The sequence below is a fragment of the Carassius carassius genome, chromosome 44 (assembly GCF_963082965.1).
Source record: "Carassius carassius chromosome 44, fCarCar2.1, whole genome shotgun sequence".
Taxonomy (NCBI): Eukaryota; Metazoa; Chordata; class Actinopteri; order Cypriniformes; family Cyprinidae; genus Carassius; species Carassius carassius.
The window spans coordinates 1078134-1096969 of NC_081798.1; the positions used below are offsets into that span (position 1 = coordinate 1078134).

Genomic DNA, 18836 nt, shown 5'->3' on the forward strand with positions numbered 1-18836 from the left:
ACTAGAATAACCCTGATTTTGAATTAGTTTTTAGTTGTTCATTTTCATTTTCATTTGAGTAAAGTTTCAGTAAAGTTTTCAAAAGTATTTTTTTTTAATCAAGATGAACTAGAGGAAAATGAGAAATATTGCTTTGGCAGCTAAATTAAATATTTTAAAAACAAAAATAAATGTTTAATATATATATTTTTTCAGATATACATCTGAAAAATCATGCAGACTCCAAACTTTTGAATAATAGTGTAAATAGGAGATTACCTGGAGATTACCAGGACAGCAGGCAGTTTCGGCCCAGATCCGGCCCACATCTGGCCTTCATGGATTTCATCCGGGGCAAATGTGGGCCGGATCTGGGCCGAAAGCATGCTGTCTGGGTTAATGCAAAACATTAAAACATAAAAAAATGGGAGAAGTGTGGTGGTTCAATACTAAAAACATTCAGGCGTTCAGGTTAAATGTTGCATTATTGGTGTTACACAGAAACAACCTCTAAACTGCAACACGGCCAAATTCCCAGAGAGTGGCTTCTGTTGGGAATACAGCAGATGAAGGATTTGAGGTTTGAGCCTTTAGGGATGGAAGCCTGTGCTCCGTAAAAACCCTGTCAAATCCCAGAGGTTTACAGTTGGGAACACAAAGCAGCGTGGGATGAATAGGTGGTGGGAGTTTGCTCAGATCCCCTCCAGTGCTCATATATCTCTCTAACACTTGTAAATGGGCAGGAATGGGGCGTGTTGTTTTTCGGCTAACTCACGTCTGGGTGAGATTTATGTCTTGGCTTTGATGCCTGAATCAAGCGTTTCCAATGCAACAAATAATATCTGATGCACTTAATTGCAGTGTTTCATTGAGCACAGCTGGTTTTCGCTCACATCCTTCTTTATTCTTGGCCGTATCGCGTTATTATAACGCGGCCAAACCCTGTGAGTTCACAATAACATCACGCCATCGCTAAACAACATGTGTTTGAGTGTGAAAACTCAATCCCTCCGGCTTTTTAATTATTTCAGTGGATAAAAACGTGGCACGGTCTATCTTCAGAATCGTCTGATATATAATGCATAAAACCCTTGCGGTTTAAGAGCAGTGTTTGTAATAAGACTTGACTTTTTCCTCTTTCTCTTTCTTGTGAGTTCTGGGCTTTTTGGAGTCTCTTTTAATGACTCAACCACGGCGCTAGAAACAACTTCTTTCTTTTCTCACTAAAGAATAAAAAAAGAAACCCTGAAGTTTATCTGGCAATCAGAGCGGCCCTTTATAAATAGACTGAGAAATGTGCGGCCGAGCAGCTTGGAGTGAGTATATCTAATCTTTATCTCTTTCTGGACCCCAAGTGAAATCTCAGATTAAAGCAGCACGAATCGCACATAGCCATCACGCTAAATGTTTGCAAAATGTATGTAACCTGCAGAGCCATTACTGCCACGCAAAACTGCTTCCATGTGGGCAAAATGGAAATAATGATCATCTTTGTTACAGCTGTGGCACTCTCATTACATACACATGTGCCCTACATGAGACAGAGCTTTATATATAAAATTTTATACAACTGTATTTAAAGAGAAAACTTGTGTCAAGTTGGACAGGTCTTCTGCACCAGTGCAAACGTGTATGCACTGCGCGTGTTTGGCTTGCTCTAAAATTATGGTTTTAATTCGTATGCAAGTGTCCACTTACAGAGCGTGTGATGCAAATTACATCACCAAAATAGTACGCTTACTTGTATAATGTTAAAATAAGGAGTGGTTCCCTGCATTACAGTATTGAGCTGCTGCAATGTTAAAATGTATTATACAACACATTTTAACAGGTATAATTAAGTGTGGAAATAACTGAAGGAAATATTTGTTTGCTAACTGAAGTCAACTAACATGATTCTTCTTCTTATGTCTCTGTTAAAATGCAAGTATCAGTATCGGTATTGGTATCGGTGCTAACATGATTCTTTTTCTTCTTCTTCTTATGTCTCTGTGAAAATACAGGTATCGGTATCTGTATCGGTATTGGTATTGGTGCTAACATGATTCTTTTTCTTCTTCTTCTTATGTCTCTGTGAAAATACAGGTATTGGTATCGATATCGGTATTGGTATCGGTGCTAACATGATTCTTTTTCTTCTTCTTCTTATGTCTCTGTGAACATACAGGTATCGTTATCTGTATCGGTATTGGTATCGATGCTAACATGATTCTTTTTCTTCTTCTTCTTATGTCTCTGTGAAAATACAGGTATTGGTATCGATATCAGTATTGGTATCGGTGCTAACATGATTATTTTTCTTCTTCTTCTTTTGTCTCTGTGAAAATACAGGTATCGGTATTGGTATCGGTGAATACCAATAATGAAAGCGTCGTGTCGGAATTTGTTCTGAAAAAAGTGGTATCGGTGCATCCTTAAATAGATAGATAGATAGATGTTTACCAAGCTGAAAGTACACTTAATTTCCAAGAATGCATCAGTTTTCTGAACGTGATCCTGCGGCTAAATTCCTAAGAAAAAGTTAATATTCTCTAAAAGCTGTTTTGGAGCTTCAGCTGCTCTGGGTTTCTGCAGTTTGTTTCTCTTTGACCTGCTGCACTACTGCATTTAAACACAGTACAGATGAGCACTGTTTTAAAGAGAGAGAGAAAGAGAGAGAGAGAGCCTCTGTAGGTCTGCAAAGCCGTCCTGTGAGAGACTCATTTAGAAGGAACGAGGGAAGGAAGGAAAGAAAGAAAACTCCTTCTCAGGAAGTTTAGTGGATGTCCTTTTGCAGTCGTAGCTGGATACAGAGCCGCTTCGGACACATTTTTCTCTGCCAGCGGCTCTGACCCCTGGGGCGAGGAGTTACCGTGAGACCGGCCGCCTGCCTGCGTCAATTATTCACTGTCACCGCCACCACTTCATCCTTTGATAAAGAAGACTGTCCTTATCAGTAACCAGCCTCTCTTAAAAAACTATTTACACGATCCGGCATGCAACCATCCATCCCGCCCCTCTTCTTCTTACACAATGCACCGCGTTTGAATAATGCAACATAAAACGCTAGGTCTGATTCATAAGGAGCAGATAAGGCGTGTTTTTATATGCTTATTAATCAAAAAAGTGTCATTCTAACAACACACAATCTCTTTCCGGAGACGTCATGTATTGGCGTTCCACTTAAACGCACTCAATCACACGCACAAGCCAGGTTGTGCTTGCATGCCGCAAAATATGCATTTAAGCATATGCATTTGCGCTTGACCCCATATTGTCTGTGTGGCGGCTGTAAAGATGTTAAGCATCCTGCCCGCCAGGTTCCCTCAGGACTGACCCGACTCAGCAGAAAACACGGTTGCAGCGGCGCTTAGCGCGGCCATCAATCACGCCGCAACACGACTAACTCACTTTCACCATGATGTATGTGGAGAGTCACCGATTCCAGTTAATCAAGTCATTACCCGCAGGCCCGTGAGCAACCTCAGCTGCTCCTCTGTACAACCTCACAGCGCCGTAGAAATGTATTGATTTTTTTTTTTGGTCTATATATAGCGCAATATTTTGCAGCAAACTTTGCAATCTCACTTCTGCAGAGAGAATAATTGCACTATTGAATACATGAATAATACTGGACAAATCTGCAATTCAGATAAATACAAAACACTACAAAAGCTGCTCCTTATTGCCATTTATCAAGATGCATACGTGCATGCTGCATTTGAATGCATTAACGAAAGGCAACATTTCCATGAATTCAGGGCCTGAGGCTAAACTGTCTATGGACATTGACTTGAGAAAATATAAAAAACTTGAGAAAATGTGGCCATAACAATTTATTTCCCCCAGCCATTAAAATGTACATTTTCATAAAATAAAATAAAAGTTGTATATATATATATATATAATAATTAATTATGTATAATAATTTATATTATATATAATTTATATAAATATTACATTTTATGTAATTTATGTAGAATATGTTTACATAAATATTATAATTATGTATATAACAACAGCACAATTACCTTATTTAAAGTTTAAACAATAGAGCTTTAAACTAACCTCTCTTTTGAAATGCTTCTTTCTAGCTGACTACAGATTTATTAACTCATTCTCATTAAAAACTTGGGAAGATGTCTGGAGCATATTGCATTTCAAATGCACGTTGTAACCAACTGAAACTCTTACATACACATATAATAACAACACTAAACCATATGCTTTAATCATATCCCATTCACAGCCATTGCTTGAATTAATACAAAAAAATCACCAACCAACTGACCAATTTTCATTCATTTTAGGCCCTGCGCATGAATGCATGAACTGGTATATCATGAATGCAACGTGATAAAAGTATCTTCCAAATGCATCTGTGTAAACAGAACGTGCAAAGTGCATTTAGACGCACCTGTCTGCCAAGATCACTGTGCACGAACTTGCATCCCGACTGCATTTACAACCCATCGAGAACCCTCACGCCGGCCAGTAAAACACCGCAGAGACCCCGCACAGACTCCTGCTTGCATTGAAATTGAATACATGCATTGTTTTCCCTTTTAAATCAAGTGACTAGCGCTCCGGTTCATAATTCGCGCTCGCATTTCCATAGAGGTCTGTGAGAGCGGACCCCAGGCCCCTAACATAAAACAAATGACCGGCTTTCATGATAAATGGTTCTATTAGCAATCCAGATTGTTAACTCAGATATAACAGAGCCGAGGGGAGCGGAGGCCCATTTATTTTCCCCTCCTCACACAAATAGCTTGTTTTTTTTTTACATGTAAATAACATATGAAAAGTCTGCATTATCCGTGTTGTCTGATAGAGAGGAAAGTGTCGGGGATAAATAACGGCGGACAGGTGCGTAAAACACAGTGCGTTTAATAGCGGTGTCTTCGCGGTGGGCTTGACTGAGGCTGTTGTAAACTCCACATTGACCGTAAAGCCACCGTACGCAAGACTATATTTTAAAAGAAACGACTCCAGGCTCGAGGGAATGCGATCCCGGGTTCAAGGACCTTGTCTCTTGGGCCCCGTGGTGCATATTCACTTATCAGAGTCTGGCGGGCCGGGATAATAAAGCTGATTAAAGCGATAAGTAATTGCTCTGTCGCCGAGAGCTAGCAAACAGCTGAGGCTCGATCCGCTGCTAAACTAGAGAGCATTTATTTACAGATTGGATAGGACTAAACCAGCTCTGCTGAATTGACCAGGTTTATACTGGCTTTGCTAGTAGTGGTCGACCGATATGTGTTTTTTGACAGCCGATGCTGATGCCGATATTTTGGAAAGCAGGGGGGTCGATAAAAAAATTTTTTTTTTTTTAAACTGATCTTAAAATGTTTCTAAATTTGAAATTCAATCTTAAAAAAAGAGTTCTCTCCTGTCTCACATGTTTCTCACATGAGAGTTTCACAAATATATTTTCGGTTTCTTATGTTGTTACACACAGCATAAAGAAAGCATATTTTCAGTAAAACCTGTCACATCTGAAGAGCTTTCGTTCACAAATACAGAGGAGCTTCTACCAGCACACTGCTGCAGGCCTCATTAAAAGAGTTTTTAATTAGTTTCAGCTCTGATACAAAACCCTCAGTGGCTCTGATCTGGGGTTTGCTGTGGTTTTCTGCTAAAAAAGGCTCAAGTCAAAACTACCTGTTAGTCTGTGTTCATTATTCATCCTCCTGGCGTCTCTCAGAACAAACATTGTTCACACTGCAATCACAAACGTCCCCATTTCATGCCATTCTTTGATACACAATTAATGACCGTTTGAAATAATGGCAGGCCACCAAAGTCTTTCATGAATCAGAAAGCAGAATCACCATTTCAAAGGTCTCAGACGGGCCGCCGTCCACCGCTGCGACCGCTGTCTTCACTAATTCATAACTGTTATACTCTGGAGGTAAGAACAAGCTCCTTCGGCCTCATTATAGACAACTTTTATCACGGGTCCTCAGACATGTTTTAAACATGCTCGCTCTCGTCTGCTGTAACACTCTTTCCTCTCTGGACGGGGTTTGATGACCCCGAAGCACACACTGAGATTCGGAAAGTTTGCATCCATGACAGACGAGTGTATACAGAGTGCATGATTAAGGCAAGCATTCAGGATTATGCTATATAATCAGAGTACTGTATGAATAGAGATCTCTGTAATATCTCAGTTGTTTCTAATATACTGCAATGAGATTTAGGAACTTTTATTTAAAGACCCTATTATAATACAATAATCTATTTCTTTGAAAAAAAAAAAAAATATATATATATATAAATATTTTTTTTTCAAAGAAATAGATTATTGTATTATAAATATGTAAAAAAGTGTAAAAAAAAAAAACATATAACAAAACATAATAAAATATTATTTTAGCCAATTTTTGTGATTTTTTTTAAATATATTTTATATACAATGAAATATTTAAATTATATTTTTTATATGAAATATACATATATAAAATGAAAATAGTAAATATATATTTTTCCAGTAATTTTATACATTTTAAATGAATACTGAAATGAAAATGTATTTCATTTATATATATATATATATATATATATATATATATATAATTAAATAAAAATGTAAAAAAAAACATTTAACAATAAAAATATTATTTCAGACAATTTTTGTGATTTGTTAAATATTTTATACACAATTAAAAATGTATATTATATTTTTATAAAAATATATATTTACTATTTTCATTATATATATATATATATATAATGAAAATAGTAAAAAAAAAATTTTTTCCATTACTTTTATACATTTTAAATGAATATTGAAATAAAAATGTATTTCATTTAAATTGTATTAATATAATGAAAATGGTAGCCTAAATTTATCATTTTTCAGTAATTTTATACAGTATTTGTTTTTATCATTTTTAATAGTTTTTTTATATTAATATATACTGTAGCACTAATACGTTTTTTTTTTATCTCAGTTTTAATCATTTTATTACTTCAACTTTTTACCTAATTTTCAAGGCAACAGTTAATTTTTTTTTTTAATTTTTTTTTTCTAAATTAATTTTTTTTAAGCTAAAATTTTATTTTTCAACAACCAAATGTAGTTAACGAGGTCACTTATTGTTTTTGTAATTGCTGAAGTATTTTATTTTACTTTATTTAATGTATTACCATTTTTAATAGTTCAAGTTTGCTTAATATTGAAGGGCTCATCCTTTTTAAATAAAATTAAAATGTAATCTTACAATCGCCAAACGTAGAATTAACGCGGTCTTTTATATTGTTTGTAGCTCGATGGAATCCATCAGTTCTCAAGAGCATAAGAGAAATCTCCGTCTGATCCCATCAATGCTGCGGCTCACTTCTATCAAACAAAGTTAGGATCTCAAACTCACTTTCACTTCAGTCTCACTCATAATTTCCCCAGCAGTTCAAAACGAATCATATGAATCATGCACGAGGGAAAATCACACTCTATAAATTATGCCGATCGACTGTCTTGTTGCCACTGTGTGGCCTATTTTTACGCTCCTTTCTTCAACAAATCATGGATTTTTCTTTCCTTTACAATGGCAGGCCACCGAAATCCTTCATCAATCTCTAAAAAAAGCCCTAAATCCACCAGAGGTATTTCCATTTCAAAGGTGGACCTCGGCGCGTGTCGTCCGCCGCTGCGATTTTAACTAATTCATAACACTTACACTCCGGAGGAAGGAACAAGATCTTTGGGCCTCATTATTCAGCGCTTTTATCGCTCTCCTAAAGACATGTTTTAAACATGCTCGCGCTCTTTCTATGCGTGCGTCCGTAGCTCCTGATTAATCTCAGAGCAAACAGAGCGCTAAGAGCCGTGGGCTCGTGATTACGTGTCGATGCACGAGGACAACTCGCTAATGAACGTGAGTTTAGGATTCACATCAAGCCCGACGGAGCCTCACCTTTGACTCTTGGGGGCTTATCACCACCGCCAGCGCCATATTTTATCTTTAAAATGCATATTTCATGTGCATATTCTCTTCCTTGGCTCACTGGAGTCTTTAAGCTCTCGGCTGGTGAGATAAATGACCCCAGAACAACTCAAAACATCATCTCTTACAGTAGATCTCATTTACACTGCATGCAATGCAACTGGTCATGTGATATGCAAGAACCAATGAGGTCAGATGCACTAGATGCATGCATGAATGGGAAAGCTGGAAGTGAAAGTGAGTTGTTTTGGGAAGGAGCGGACGGGCTCGTACCTCTGGCCAGGGATGATGGGGAAGGTTTTTTGGGCAGCTCGCTGAAGCTGTTTCCATCCAGAGCCAAAGTCTTACAGTCCTTCTTCTCTGCGGCGGAGGGAGCGCTGGCCTCCATTCTGATGTCTTCTACGAGACAGAGACAGATGTCATCTGAAATATCCCTCAGATGTATTAATATGGTAAAGCAAAGCAAAAAAAAACATTGCATAAATTTAAATGAATTAAAACATATAAAAAGATATATATATAAAATAAAATGAAATAAATCTGAAACTATAAATAAAACTAAACTAAGTATAAAATTTTATAAATAAATATAAATGTAAAAAAATAAAAACAAAATAATGCATAAATAAAATATAGAAAATATCAAAATAATATTTTATATAAAATATTAAAGAATATTAATATATTTAAAATGAATATATTACATTTAAACTATAAAACAAAATAAAATTTAAATAAAATAAAAAAAGGAAATTATAAATATAAAAAACTAAATAAAATATAAAATTTAATAAATAAACAATTACAAATAAAATTAAATGATGAAAAAATTATAAAATACATAGTAAAATATAATAAATACCTGAAACTACATAAAATATTTTAATAATCAAATATAAGACAATACGAAATATATGACACAATATAAAAAACACAGTATATATCATAAACATTAAATATTGAAGATAATAATAGCTAGGTGGATGCGGTTGTTAGGCTATTTTGAATGTTTGCTTACTGTCCAACCTGAAATCTGATATTGTGATCGCTATATAACACTGCAAGATGACAGACTGAACTTTAATACTTAGTGTTGGTTTGAACTAACATCCAACAATAACTGCAATCAATCCTAACAGTGCAATACTAGTAATAACCCCATTAGTGTTCCTGTAGCTCAAATGGTAGAGCATTGCGTTACCAAGTGCAAGGTTTTGGGTTCGAATCCCAGGGAACACATGTTAGGAATTTTTTTTTTTTGGTACTTGATTCAATGCTAAATAAAAAAATATATATATATCAGATGTTTTTTAAATGTGAATCAAAACAGCTCAATTCAAAATAAATCACTCAAACCAGTCAAAACAACATTATAATAGATAAGTAAAAACTGATAGCCTGAATGCACACTGTAAGTCGCTTTGGATAAAAGCGTCTGCTAAATGCATACATTTTATTTAATTTAATAATAGTATCAGAATCATGACTTCAGTAAAATAGCCGACTTAACTTGATTGCAAAGTGCCAAATAAACACTCTTTACAAACTTTGACTTATTTGTGTTGCACTGTGTATTTTCACACTATCCAATGCTCTTGTCACATTTATATGTAGATAATGTAAATATTTCTCTAAGTCACATGGTATAACAGCATTTTAGAATAAGAAAACATAACCACACAAAATCCTAACTTAAAATGATTACTCAAAATATTATATATATAGTTCAGATAAAAAATATATATGTTTTATATAACTGATTTAATTATTATATATAATTAATCTATTAAACAAGTAAATAGCTTGATTTAATTGGAAAATTTAAATATTTATACTCATTAGTGATTACTCAATAATAATTAATAATTTAAATATTAAGAATTAACAAAGAAATAAATTATATACAAGCAGACAGACATGCATATATGAAGTTAAAAGGTTTAAAAATATATATTATATATTTAATATTTCACATGTTTTAAGAAAGAAACTAACAAACAACTAAATAAATATTGAGATTAAGTATCATCCATCTATTTAACTCGGCTCTATTCATTCAAACTAGTTTTTAAACAAAATAAACTGGATGACTTCTGCTGCTCTGAAAGAGATCAGTGTGTGGAGTGTGTCTCACTCAGTAAAGCCCCCTAGTGAGGGCACATGTGTCGCAGGTCATTTCTTGTGTTGAACACGCACCGTAAATCCAGAGGAAATCCAGCTGTTAGCTATCAGCCTCACATTATCTGTGAGTGAAACTGCGCTCAGATTGCGTCTGAATTACCGTCATTATGAAACGACAGATTACAGCAGTGTTTAAAACGCCAAAGAGGTGTGTCACTTTGCTGCTCGTAACAGAAAATCCTTTCTTTTACATCGATTTAACGCTATATTCTCAGTTAGCGAATAAAGAAAACACACAGGGCTATAATAAAGCCTATGGAAGAGAAATGCAGAGGGGGAAACTGCTGCTGACAGCTGCCATGATCTCACAATGCTGTAAAATCACTGTAATCTTCACAGTAAAAGACTGTAAAAATCCATTGCTAAAGTTCCTTTTGCTAAAGTGAAAAAATATATAAAAATCAGATAATTTTACCATAAAATACTCTTACATGTACATTTGTTTTGGTATTAAACCTCATTTAGTGGAAAAAAACTACTTTAATTTAAATATATAGATTTCAACAAATAGTTAAAATTATACACACACACACACACACACACACACACACACACACACAGACACACACACACACACACACAGACACACACACACACACACACACACGCACACACACACACACACAGACACGCACACACACACACACACACACTCACACACACACACACACACACACACACACACACAGACACACACACACACACACACACAGACACACACACACACACACACACAGACACACACACACACACACAGACACGCACAGACACGCACAGACACGCACACACACACGCACACACACACACACACACACACAGACACACACAGACACACACACACACACACACACACATATCTAATTTTTATAGACTGTTTTTTTCTTTACAAAAAATACTTAAAATTACAAAAGAAATTACTATAACTTTAAATAAAATTTAAATGAAAAAAAAGGGTTTTAAAATATAAGTGAAAAACTATGATAGCATCTCAAAATAATATTGCACCATTAGTATGAGCTTGATTTGCAATCATTGTTCAATGCATGTAGCTTTAGGAAAGATTTGAGGTTTTTGGCGTGGCATGAAAACACTTTTTATTCATCTTGAGCACAAGTTGAAGACATATTCATCCCTACATAATTAGTGGAGATGTATCTTATAAAAAACAATGCATTCAGTGTGCAACTTCAGTCTAGAGAGGAAACCAAGGATCTTATTCCTAGAAGTGGATGCTTCAGGACGGGTGGGGTTTAAAGGAGAGAGATGTCCAGAGAAATGAATGTTTCCATGCTGCAGGTGTGGGGAGTTTCAGGAGAGCCGTCTGGCTCCTCACACTGATTTACTCACTGAACCCCTGCTGAATAATTACAGCACAGCCGTCCCACAAACGAATGACTCTGACAGACCCTCAAAGGTCACAGAGCCAAATCCATAATCCCTCGCAATCCTTCAGACGCTGTGCACTAACACACTTCATCACAGACACGGAAAGATCTCAAACTCATCAGTTCAGAAGGAAAAACTTTAAGGAGTTTGCACTTGTCAAGAATCAACTTAGATGTTCCTTAAAAAACACATACAGTACAAGAGTGCACAGCAGACTAGATCATTTCTGATTTTCTGATAGTAGACTTTGGTTTCTTGGCAAATTTGAACACAGTTTCAGACCCTTTGAGATCTCTTGTAAAACTCGATCCCAGTAAAAACAATAAAATATAATCCCATGTATAAATGCATACATATATAAAAGTACAAATATAAAATATGCAATACATAATTAAATGTTTTTTTTATAAAATGTTATATTTATACAAATATATATATACAGGTGCATCTCAATAAATTAGAATGTGAAAAAGTTCATTTATTTCAGTAGTTCAACTCAAATTGTGAAACTCATGTATTATTCAATGCACACAGACTGAAGTCTTTAGTTCTTTTAATTGTGATGATTTTGGCTCAAGAAAACACGTAGACAGAAAGAAATACAAAACTTGATCATAATGCATCAGGACTGTGTGTGTGATGTCAGTCTTATGTCTTGATTTGTCATGTCCTTTTAGTTGTTTAGTTCAACAGACTTTCTCAGGTAAAAGGAACATTCTTAATTTATACTGTAGCAGAGTAGATATCAGTAAAAGTACCACAATAAATGAAAGAAAGGATTAATATGTAGGTAGATCTAGAGGAAAATCTGTTTTAAAAAGTAATGCATGGTCGAACATGGACGGAATGGGAAACACGTTCAAATTGGTCATCTTAACATAGTAAAACTGCATCTTTACACATACTAATGAAACATTGTGAGACTAACGCATTAATGTGGATAGAATGTGAATCTCTACACATACAAATGTAACAGAAAAGTTCAGGATTACAGAGTTAATGCGGTGTGTGCTGATTTAAGGGGTCATCGGATGCCCATTTTCCACAAGTTGATATTTACATTTATTCATTTAGCAGACGCTTTTATCCAAAGCGACTTACAATTGCTATGTATGTCAGAGGTCGCACGCCTCTGGAGCAATTAGGGGTTAAGTGTCTTGCTCAGGGACACATTGGTGTCTCACAGTGGATTCAAACCCAGGTCTCTCACACCAAAGGCATGTGTTTTATCCACTGCGCCAACACCACCACAATACATTTTGCCGTTGCTAGCAGCATGCTCTCTTTGAGCTATATTACATTTACATTTATTCATTTAGCTGACGCTTTTATCCAAAGCAACTTACAATTGCTATATATGTCAGAGGTCGCACGCCTCTGGAGCAACTAGGGGTTAAGTGTCTTGCTCAGGGACACATTGGTGCCTCACAGTGGATTCGAACCCGGGTCTCTCACACCAAGTGCATTTGTCTTATCCACTGCGCCAACACCACCCATATGATATGATTCTTTAGGGTCTTGTAGGAAAGTTTATAACATACTTTGGTTAAAATGTATCAAAGGTAGTGTAAAAACACCCTTTTTACTCTGTCAAAAACAGCTTTGTTCACAGCGACCCGTTTCGGTGAATGTCCCTTTAAATGTTAATGAGCTCTGCTGACCCCGCCCCTTTCTTCCGTGGGGTGACGAGCCATTCTCATGACACTGTTTACTTTAGGGGAATTGAACTTGCTTATTAGCACATTATTAGAAAGGGTGATTTGCAAAGATTCATTTTAAAACAAAAACCTTAAACTCACTTCTGTAGGTGAAGCTGGATCACAAATGATTCCCGCGAACATACACACATTTATGTAGATCAGGGTGCTTTCTCTTCAAAAAACAAAAGTAATCCACTGTGTCGTCAGCGGCTCAGATATCAGGACAAAATGACGAATGCTATGTTCGTTATTACATGCAACAACAGAACACCTCAATCACTTAGGAGTCATTCTCAGACATGGGGACTTGTGACTTGGTGACTTGGACTCGAGTCGACTCGAGTCGCTATTTTTAGGACTTGTGACTTGACTTGACAAAAAATAAAATACTTGAGACTTGACTCGGACTTGGAAGTTAAAGACTCGGGACTTGACTTGACTTGAGACAGGATGACTTGAATGACTTGAGTGTTAATCACATTATGTTTTCAGTTTGAATATAAAATATATAAATTATTTTTAAAAATAAAATTCATTACTCAGCTGGAGCGCAGGCTGAGAATCGCATTGTCATGACTGGATCAGGACACTATCATCAGTCACGCCCTCTCTACCTTACGCACACCACGCCCACTTAGATCAGATAACACATCACATCAACATCTCAGCTTGAGGGGTACCGAGGGTCATCGCTTTTGTCGTCAATAATTCGCGCCTAAAAACGCGTGGAAATCGCTAGGCGCGCCGCTTTCTCCTTGTTTCCAAAGCGCTCAGACAGTTGCGCCACTGAGGCGTCTGCCGTTGCTAAGCAACCATGACGCGCTCTCTCCATGACAAGCAAAGGATAAATGGATTTGCAGCACTAAAAATCGCTTGCAGTAGCTCTGCTACTAAATTTATTTAAAAATGGCAATCCATATACAACTATGATCAGCTGTTCCTTCATCTTGGCTGAGCTTTCAACGTTGTTACGGGCAGAGGTGGGTAGTAACGAGTTACATTTACTTCGTTACATTTACTTGAGTAATTTTTTGGGGTAACGAATACTTTTCGGAGTATATTTAAAGATGGGTACTTTATACTCTTACTTGAGTAAATTTTTGGGGAAAAATCTGTACTTTTACTTCGTTACTGTGGGCGACGCTCCTCTCGTTACTTTATCTTAATGCAATAAATGTTATAAATGCTTCAGTTTGTTCCAAACGCGCCGTCTACTTTTCTCTGGGCAATGAGCGATGCCCATTCGCGAATGATTCATTCTTTTGAGTCAATTCTGTTCAAAGGCTTGATCAAACCAATTGGCAAACGAGTGAATTGGTTCATGAATCAGTTTGAATGAGTCGTTCAGTTCCCTGCCGCACGCGCTGAGCGTCTGAAGCGGTTCACTCGGAGTTGTAACGTTTAAGAACAGAAGGAGCGTTGAAAACGTGGCTGGAACTGCACTGAATTGAAATCTGCAAAGGTTATTGTTTGCTAGCGATGGAGATCCTTATTAGATGAACACCGCGTGTGCTGTCTACTGTTTAACAGGTAATAACTTGGGCTACATTCGATTACAGTACACGATACCACTGTGACATTAGTTTGTTGTACGTGTGTGGCTTATAACAGAGGGGAGTCAAGTTGAATGCAGCTTCCAAAAGACAAAAAATAGCCAATTAAGATTTTATTAATTTTAATACAATCACACTGGTGCAAGTACGTTCAGCGAGTCATATTATCAGCTGCTAAATTCAGATCTGTGATTGCTTGCTGGCGCTTAGCCAGAGATAGATGCGTTTATACAGCGCTGCGTATTATAACCAATCACACATGATTCTTTTGAGCTGATTAAAGCATTGGCCAATCAGAGGCTTTCAGATGAGTCATCGCTAAAATGCCGGTGCTTCCTTCACTCGCTCACTGACTGAATACCTCTTTCTGGCGAATTCTCTCGCAGGAACAACAAAGTGCAGATGTGTGTACGAATCTTTAATTAAGATATTGATTTCACAGTGTTAACAGTTTCAGTGATTTTAATGGGAGTTTCTGCGAGTGATTGAAATCTAGACTGTCAGTGAAAATGATCTTTAATAATGTAAATGTTATTTGCTCTCTTTCTGAACAATGAAAGATTAGTAGCAATATTTATATCACATTAACTTTCAATGTTAAATTCACATTTAATATAAAGTCAGTCGTATTAAAAATATGTTATGGCATGACACCTATATCTGTTACTTAAGTAAACAGACAGGGTTTTATAATAAATTACATAAATTGGAGTAAAGGCTGATGAAATGTATACATTTATACACGCACACATACATTACATACATTTTATCTATATATCTAAATAAAAATAGGCTCAGTATATATGACCCAAAGTAACTAGTAACTAACTACTTGAGTAGATTTTTTATCCGATACTCTTTTACTCTTACTCAAGTAACTATTCAAGACTAGTACTTTTACTTTTACTTGAGTACAGTTTTTGGGTACTCTACCCACCTCTGGTTACGGGAAAGGATGAAGCTGCTTGATTGGTTCTTGTCACATGACCAGCGGTGCCCTTGCGGCTCTCTGAAAAGTTGAGATGTTTTGAACTCGATGTGATGCGGACGCGATTGGAAAAAACGAGCGTGTTGCACCGCGTGTGCATCGCGACCGCGTTGCTTCCATGATGAGCGCGCATACCGGTGGCGCATACATGGTGGGATAGGCCACATCATGCTCGGCTTGCAGACAAGACTCTCGAATCTTATATTTTGCAAGTGCAATACCTTGTAATAGAGGTAATGACTTACGGATATACTCTGAGAGAGAGATTGTGTGTGTGTGTGTGTGTGTGTGTGTGAGAGAGAGAGAGAGAAACACACTCGTGCTTCACAACTGATGAAGGAAACCCAAACTGAGTCTGACTCCAATCACAACCCCAACATTCAGAAACTAATTGACAAAAATCTGAAGTATAATTAAGATGAAAAATGAAAAAAATGAATTTGAGCTCCAAACCAAACTCCAGTTTTATTCTGCCCTAAACAGAACCACAAAACTGGCAAATTACTTATCACTAAAGCCATTAAAAGAAAGACAAATCCTTTCAAAATATCGACTCAGTGATCATGATTTGGAAATAGAGATTGGTAGATATAAAAGATCCTGGCTACCGAGAGAAGCGAGACTGTGCAAACACTGTGAGCTGAATCAAACAGAGGATGAGAAACACAAATACAGCACTACAAGAGAAACAATCTTCCCACAGTTTGAAGCTTTGAATCCTTCATTCTTGTCTCTAAATGACTCAGAGAAACTACTCTATATACTTGGAGAGAATGAGACGGCAGTCACAATAGCTGCTAAATATTTATACACCATACACACCATACGAAAGGGATAATTTATTGTATTCAACTGTTTTATTTTATATTCTTAATTGTATATAATTACTATTATTAATATTAGAAATATTATCTGCTGCTGCTATTTTGATTGTATTGTATTTTATTGTAATCATATTTTATTCTGTATCTAAATGCTTTGGCAATACTGTAACTCAAATTTCATGCCAATAAAGCAACTTGAACTTAAACTTGAGAGAGAGAGAGAGAGAGAGAGAGAGGAGAAATGTAAGAAAGTTTAATGTTGTATGTAAACTGTGTTTGAGGGGAAGTCGTGGCCTAATGGTTAGAGTCAGACTTGCAATCGAAGGGTTGTGAGTTCGAGTCTCGGGCCGGCAGGAATTGTGGGTGGGGGGAGTGCATGTACAGTGCTCTCTCCCTCAATACCACGACTGAGTTGCCCTTGAGCAAGGCATTGAACCCCCAACTGCTCCCCGGGCGCCGCAGCATAAATGGCTGCCAACTGCTCCGGGTGTGTGCTCACAGTGTGTGTGTGTGTGTGTGTGTGTTCACTGCTCTGTGTGTGTGCACTTTGGATGGGTTAAATGCAGAGCACAAATTCTGAGTATGGGTCACCATACTTGGCCGAATGTCACGTCACGTCGTTTGAGAGAGAGAGAGAGAGGGGGGTGTTCAGAGAGGAGTCTGTTGGATGTTTAGCTGTTATTTGTTTTATGGACTCAATGTTGAAAATGTAAAACAGTTCAAACACTGTTGGCAGAAGTGAAAAATAAATAATTTTATGAAGTTACAATTTTGTTTTATTCCATGTTTACTGAACATGAGTATTTACAATGCAAATCCAAATTATTTTAATTTACTGACAGTTACTTATATCTTGTCTTTTAACTTTATTAAGATCAGATTCTGCAGGTAAAATTACAATAATAAGGTGACTTGACTTGGACTTGACTTGACTTACTACAGGACTTGACTTGACTTGACTTGACATAACTTGTGACTTGACTTGACTTGCCCAAGAAAAAAATACTTGGGACTTACTTGAGACTTGAAGGTTAAGACTTGAGACTTACTTGAGACTTGCACATGTGTGACTTGGTCCCATCTCTGGTCATTCTTCTCTAAACCTGCACTGGTGTAAAAAATGGCGACTGATGACAGCTCACTCAGGGCGGGGCTAAAGTAAAAAGACAACAATCGTGGGAGGGGCCTGTGGCACTGGGTGGATCTTTATCATTGTAGGGTGGTTGTGTACAAACACTGTTTAAACGACAAAAAAAGTGCATTTTGCATCTAATGACCCTTTAACGCACGCATTCTGTTTAAAGACTTTTGACCTCGATCACCCTCCATAGTCTCAGAGCTAATGCGGTTTCAGTGAGTTTAGGTGATAGTGGAGTAAGATCTTCCCCCGCTGCTAGGTGCAATATCCTGTGGACAATCTCCATCGGAGCAGGCGATGCCGAACAGATGTTGCGATTACAGCCCCAGCCGAAGTTCAGGGCAGGAGGATTCCTCCCGTCTCCCCGAATCAGCCGCCAAAACCATTACATCTCACATGAGCATGACCAGCGGCGGGAAGAGCCACAGCGCCGGGCATTATGGGGGTTTTTAACAGCACACTTTGATCCGCCTGCCAAATGGTGTTTTTAAGAGACACTTGTGACACTTTGACACCAGGACTGTAATGTAAACTTCCTCTCTGTTGTTATTGAGCGTCCGCTCGGGGGTTTCAATCATTTACACGGGGGTTATGTCAGCTTCAACTGAACTGAATGGAGGGCAGATACTGGAGACAACACACAAAATAAACACAGAAAAATTCCCTGATCTCAACAATGTCTCTAACTGTGCTCAGATTTTCAAAGACCAGAGTCTGCAATGAAAAGTCAAGAGATTTCAACAACTATTTCATAACAATAAACGTCTGACAGAAAGTAAATGCAATGTTGATGATCATGTGGATACAAACCTGATCAAGAAGAGAAACCAGCAAACTCAAGCAGGTCTTGACCTCTAACCCCGTGATTGGAGAGGATCAATCATCACACAGACCTAACGGTGAGCAAACATGCTCCAGTGCAGAGACAAATAAATCACAAAGCCCTGTCTGTTTTACAATAACTGAATCTCAGTAATGTAAACATCTGCTGAACATGTCTGAACCGGTGCTAGGCCACGAGCCAAACCCCCGAGAAACCGCCGGGGATCTTCTGCTATCAGGCATTTGTCTGAAACATGTACGAGTCTATCAGCGATGATGATCCGTGAGCATAAACCCACGGCTCTCTGCTGTCAGAATTTCTTTAGGTATTAAA

General features: G+C 37.2%; 1 protein-coding gene across 1 annotated transcript in view; it reads right to left on the bottom strand.

The window, feature by feature from the left end:
* LOC132126261 (zinc finger protein GLI2-like) overlaps window positions 1-18836 on the bottom strand; it is an 80444-nt gene that overhangs the window by 57875 nt on the left and 3733 nt on the right. The window contains exon 2 of the mRNA XM_059537391.1: window positions 8184-8309. Within this exon, the coding sequence (XP_059393374.1) occupies window positions 8184-8298 (115 nt within the window). The 5' untranslated portion in view covers window positions 8299-8309. The remainder of the gene's footprint in view (window positions 1-8183; window positions 8310-18836) is intronic.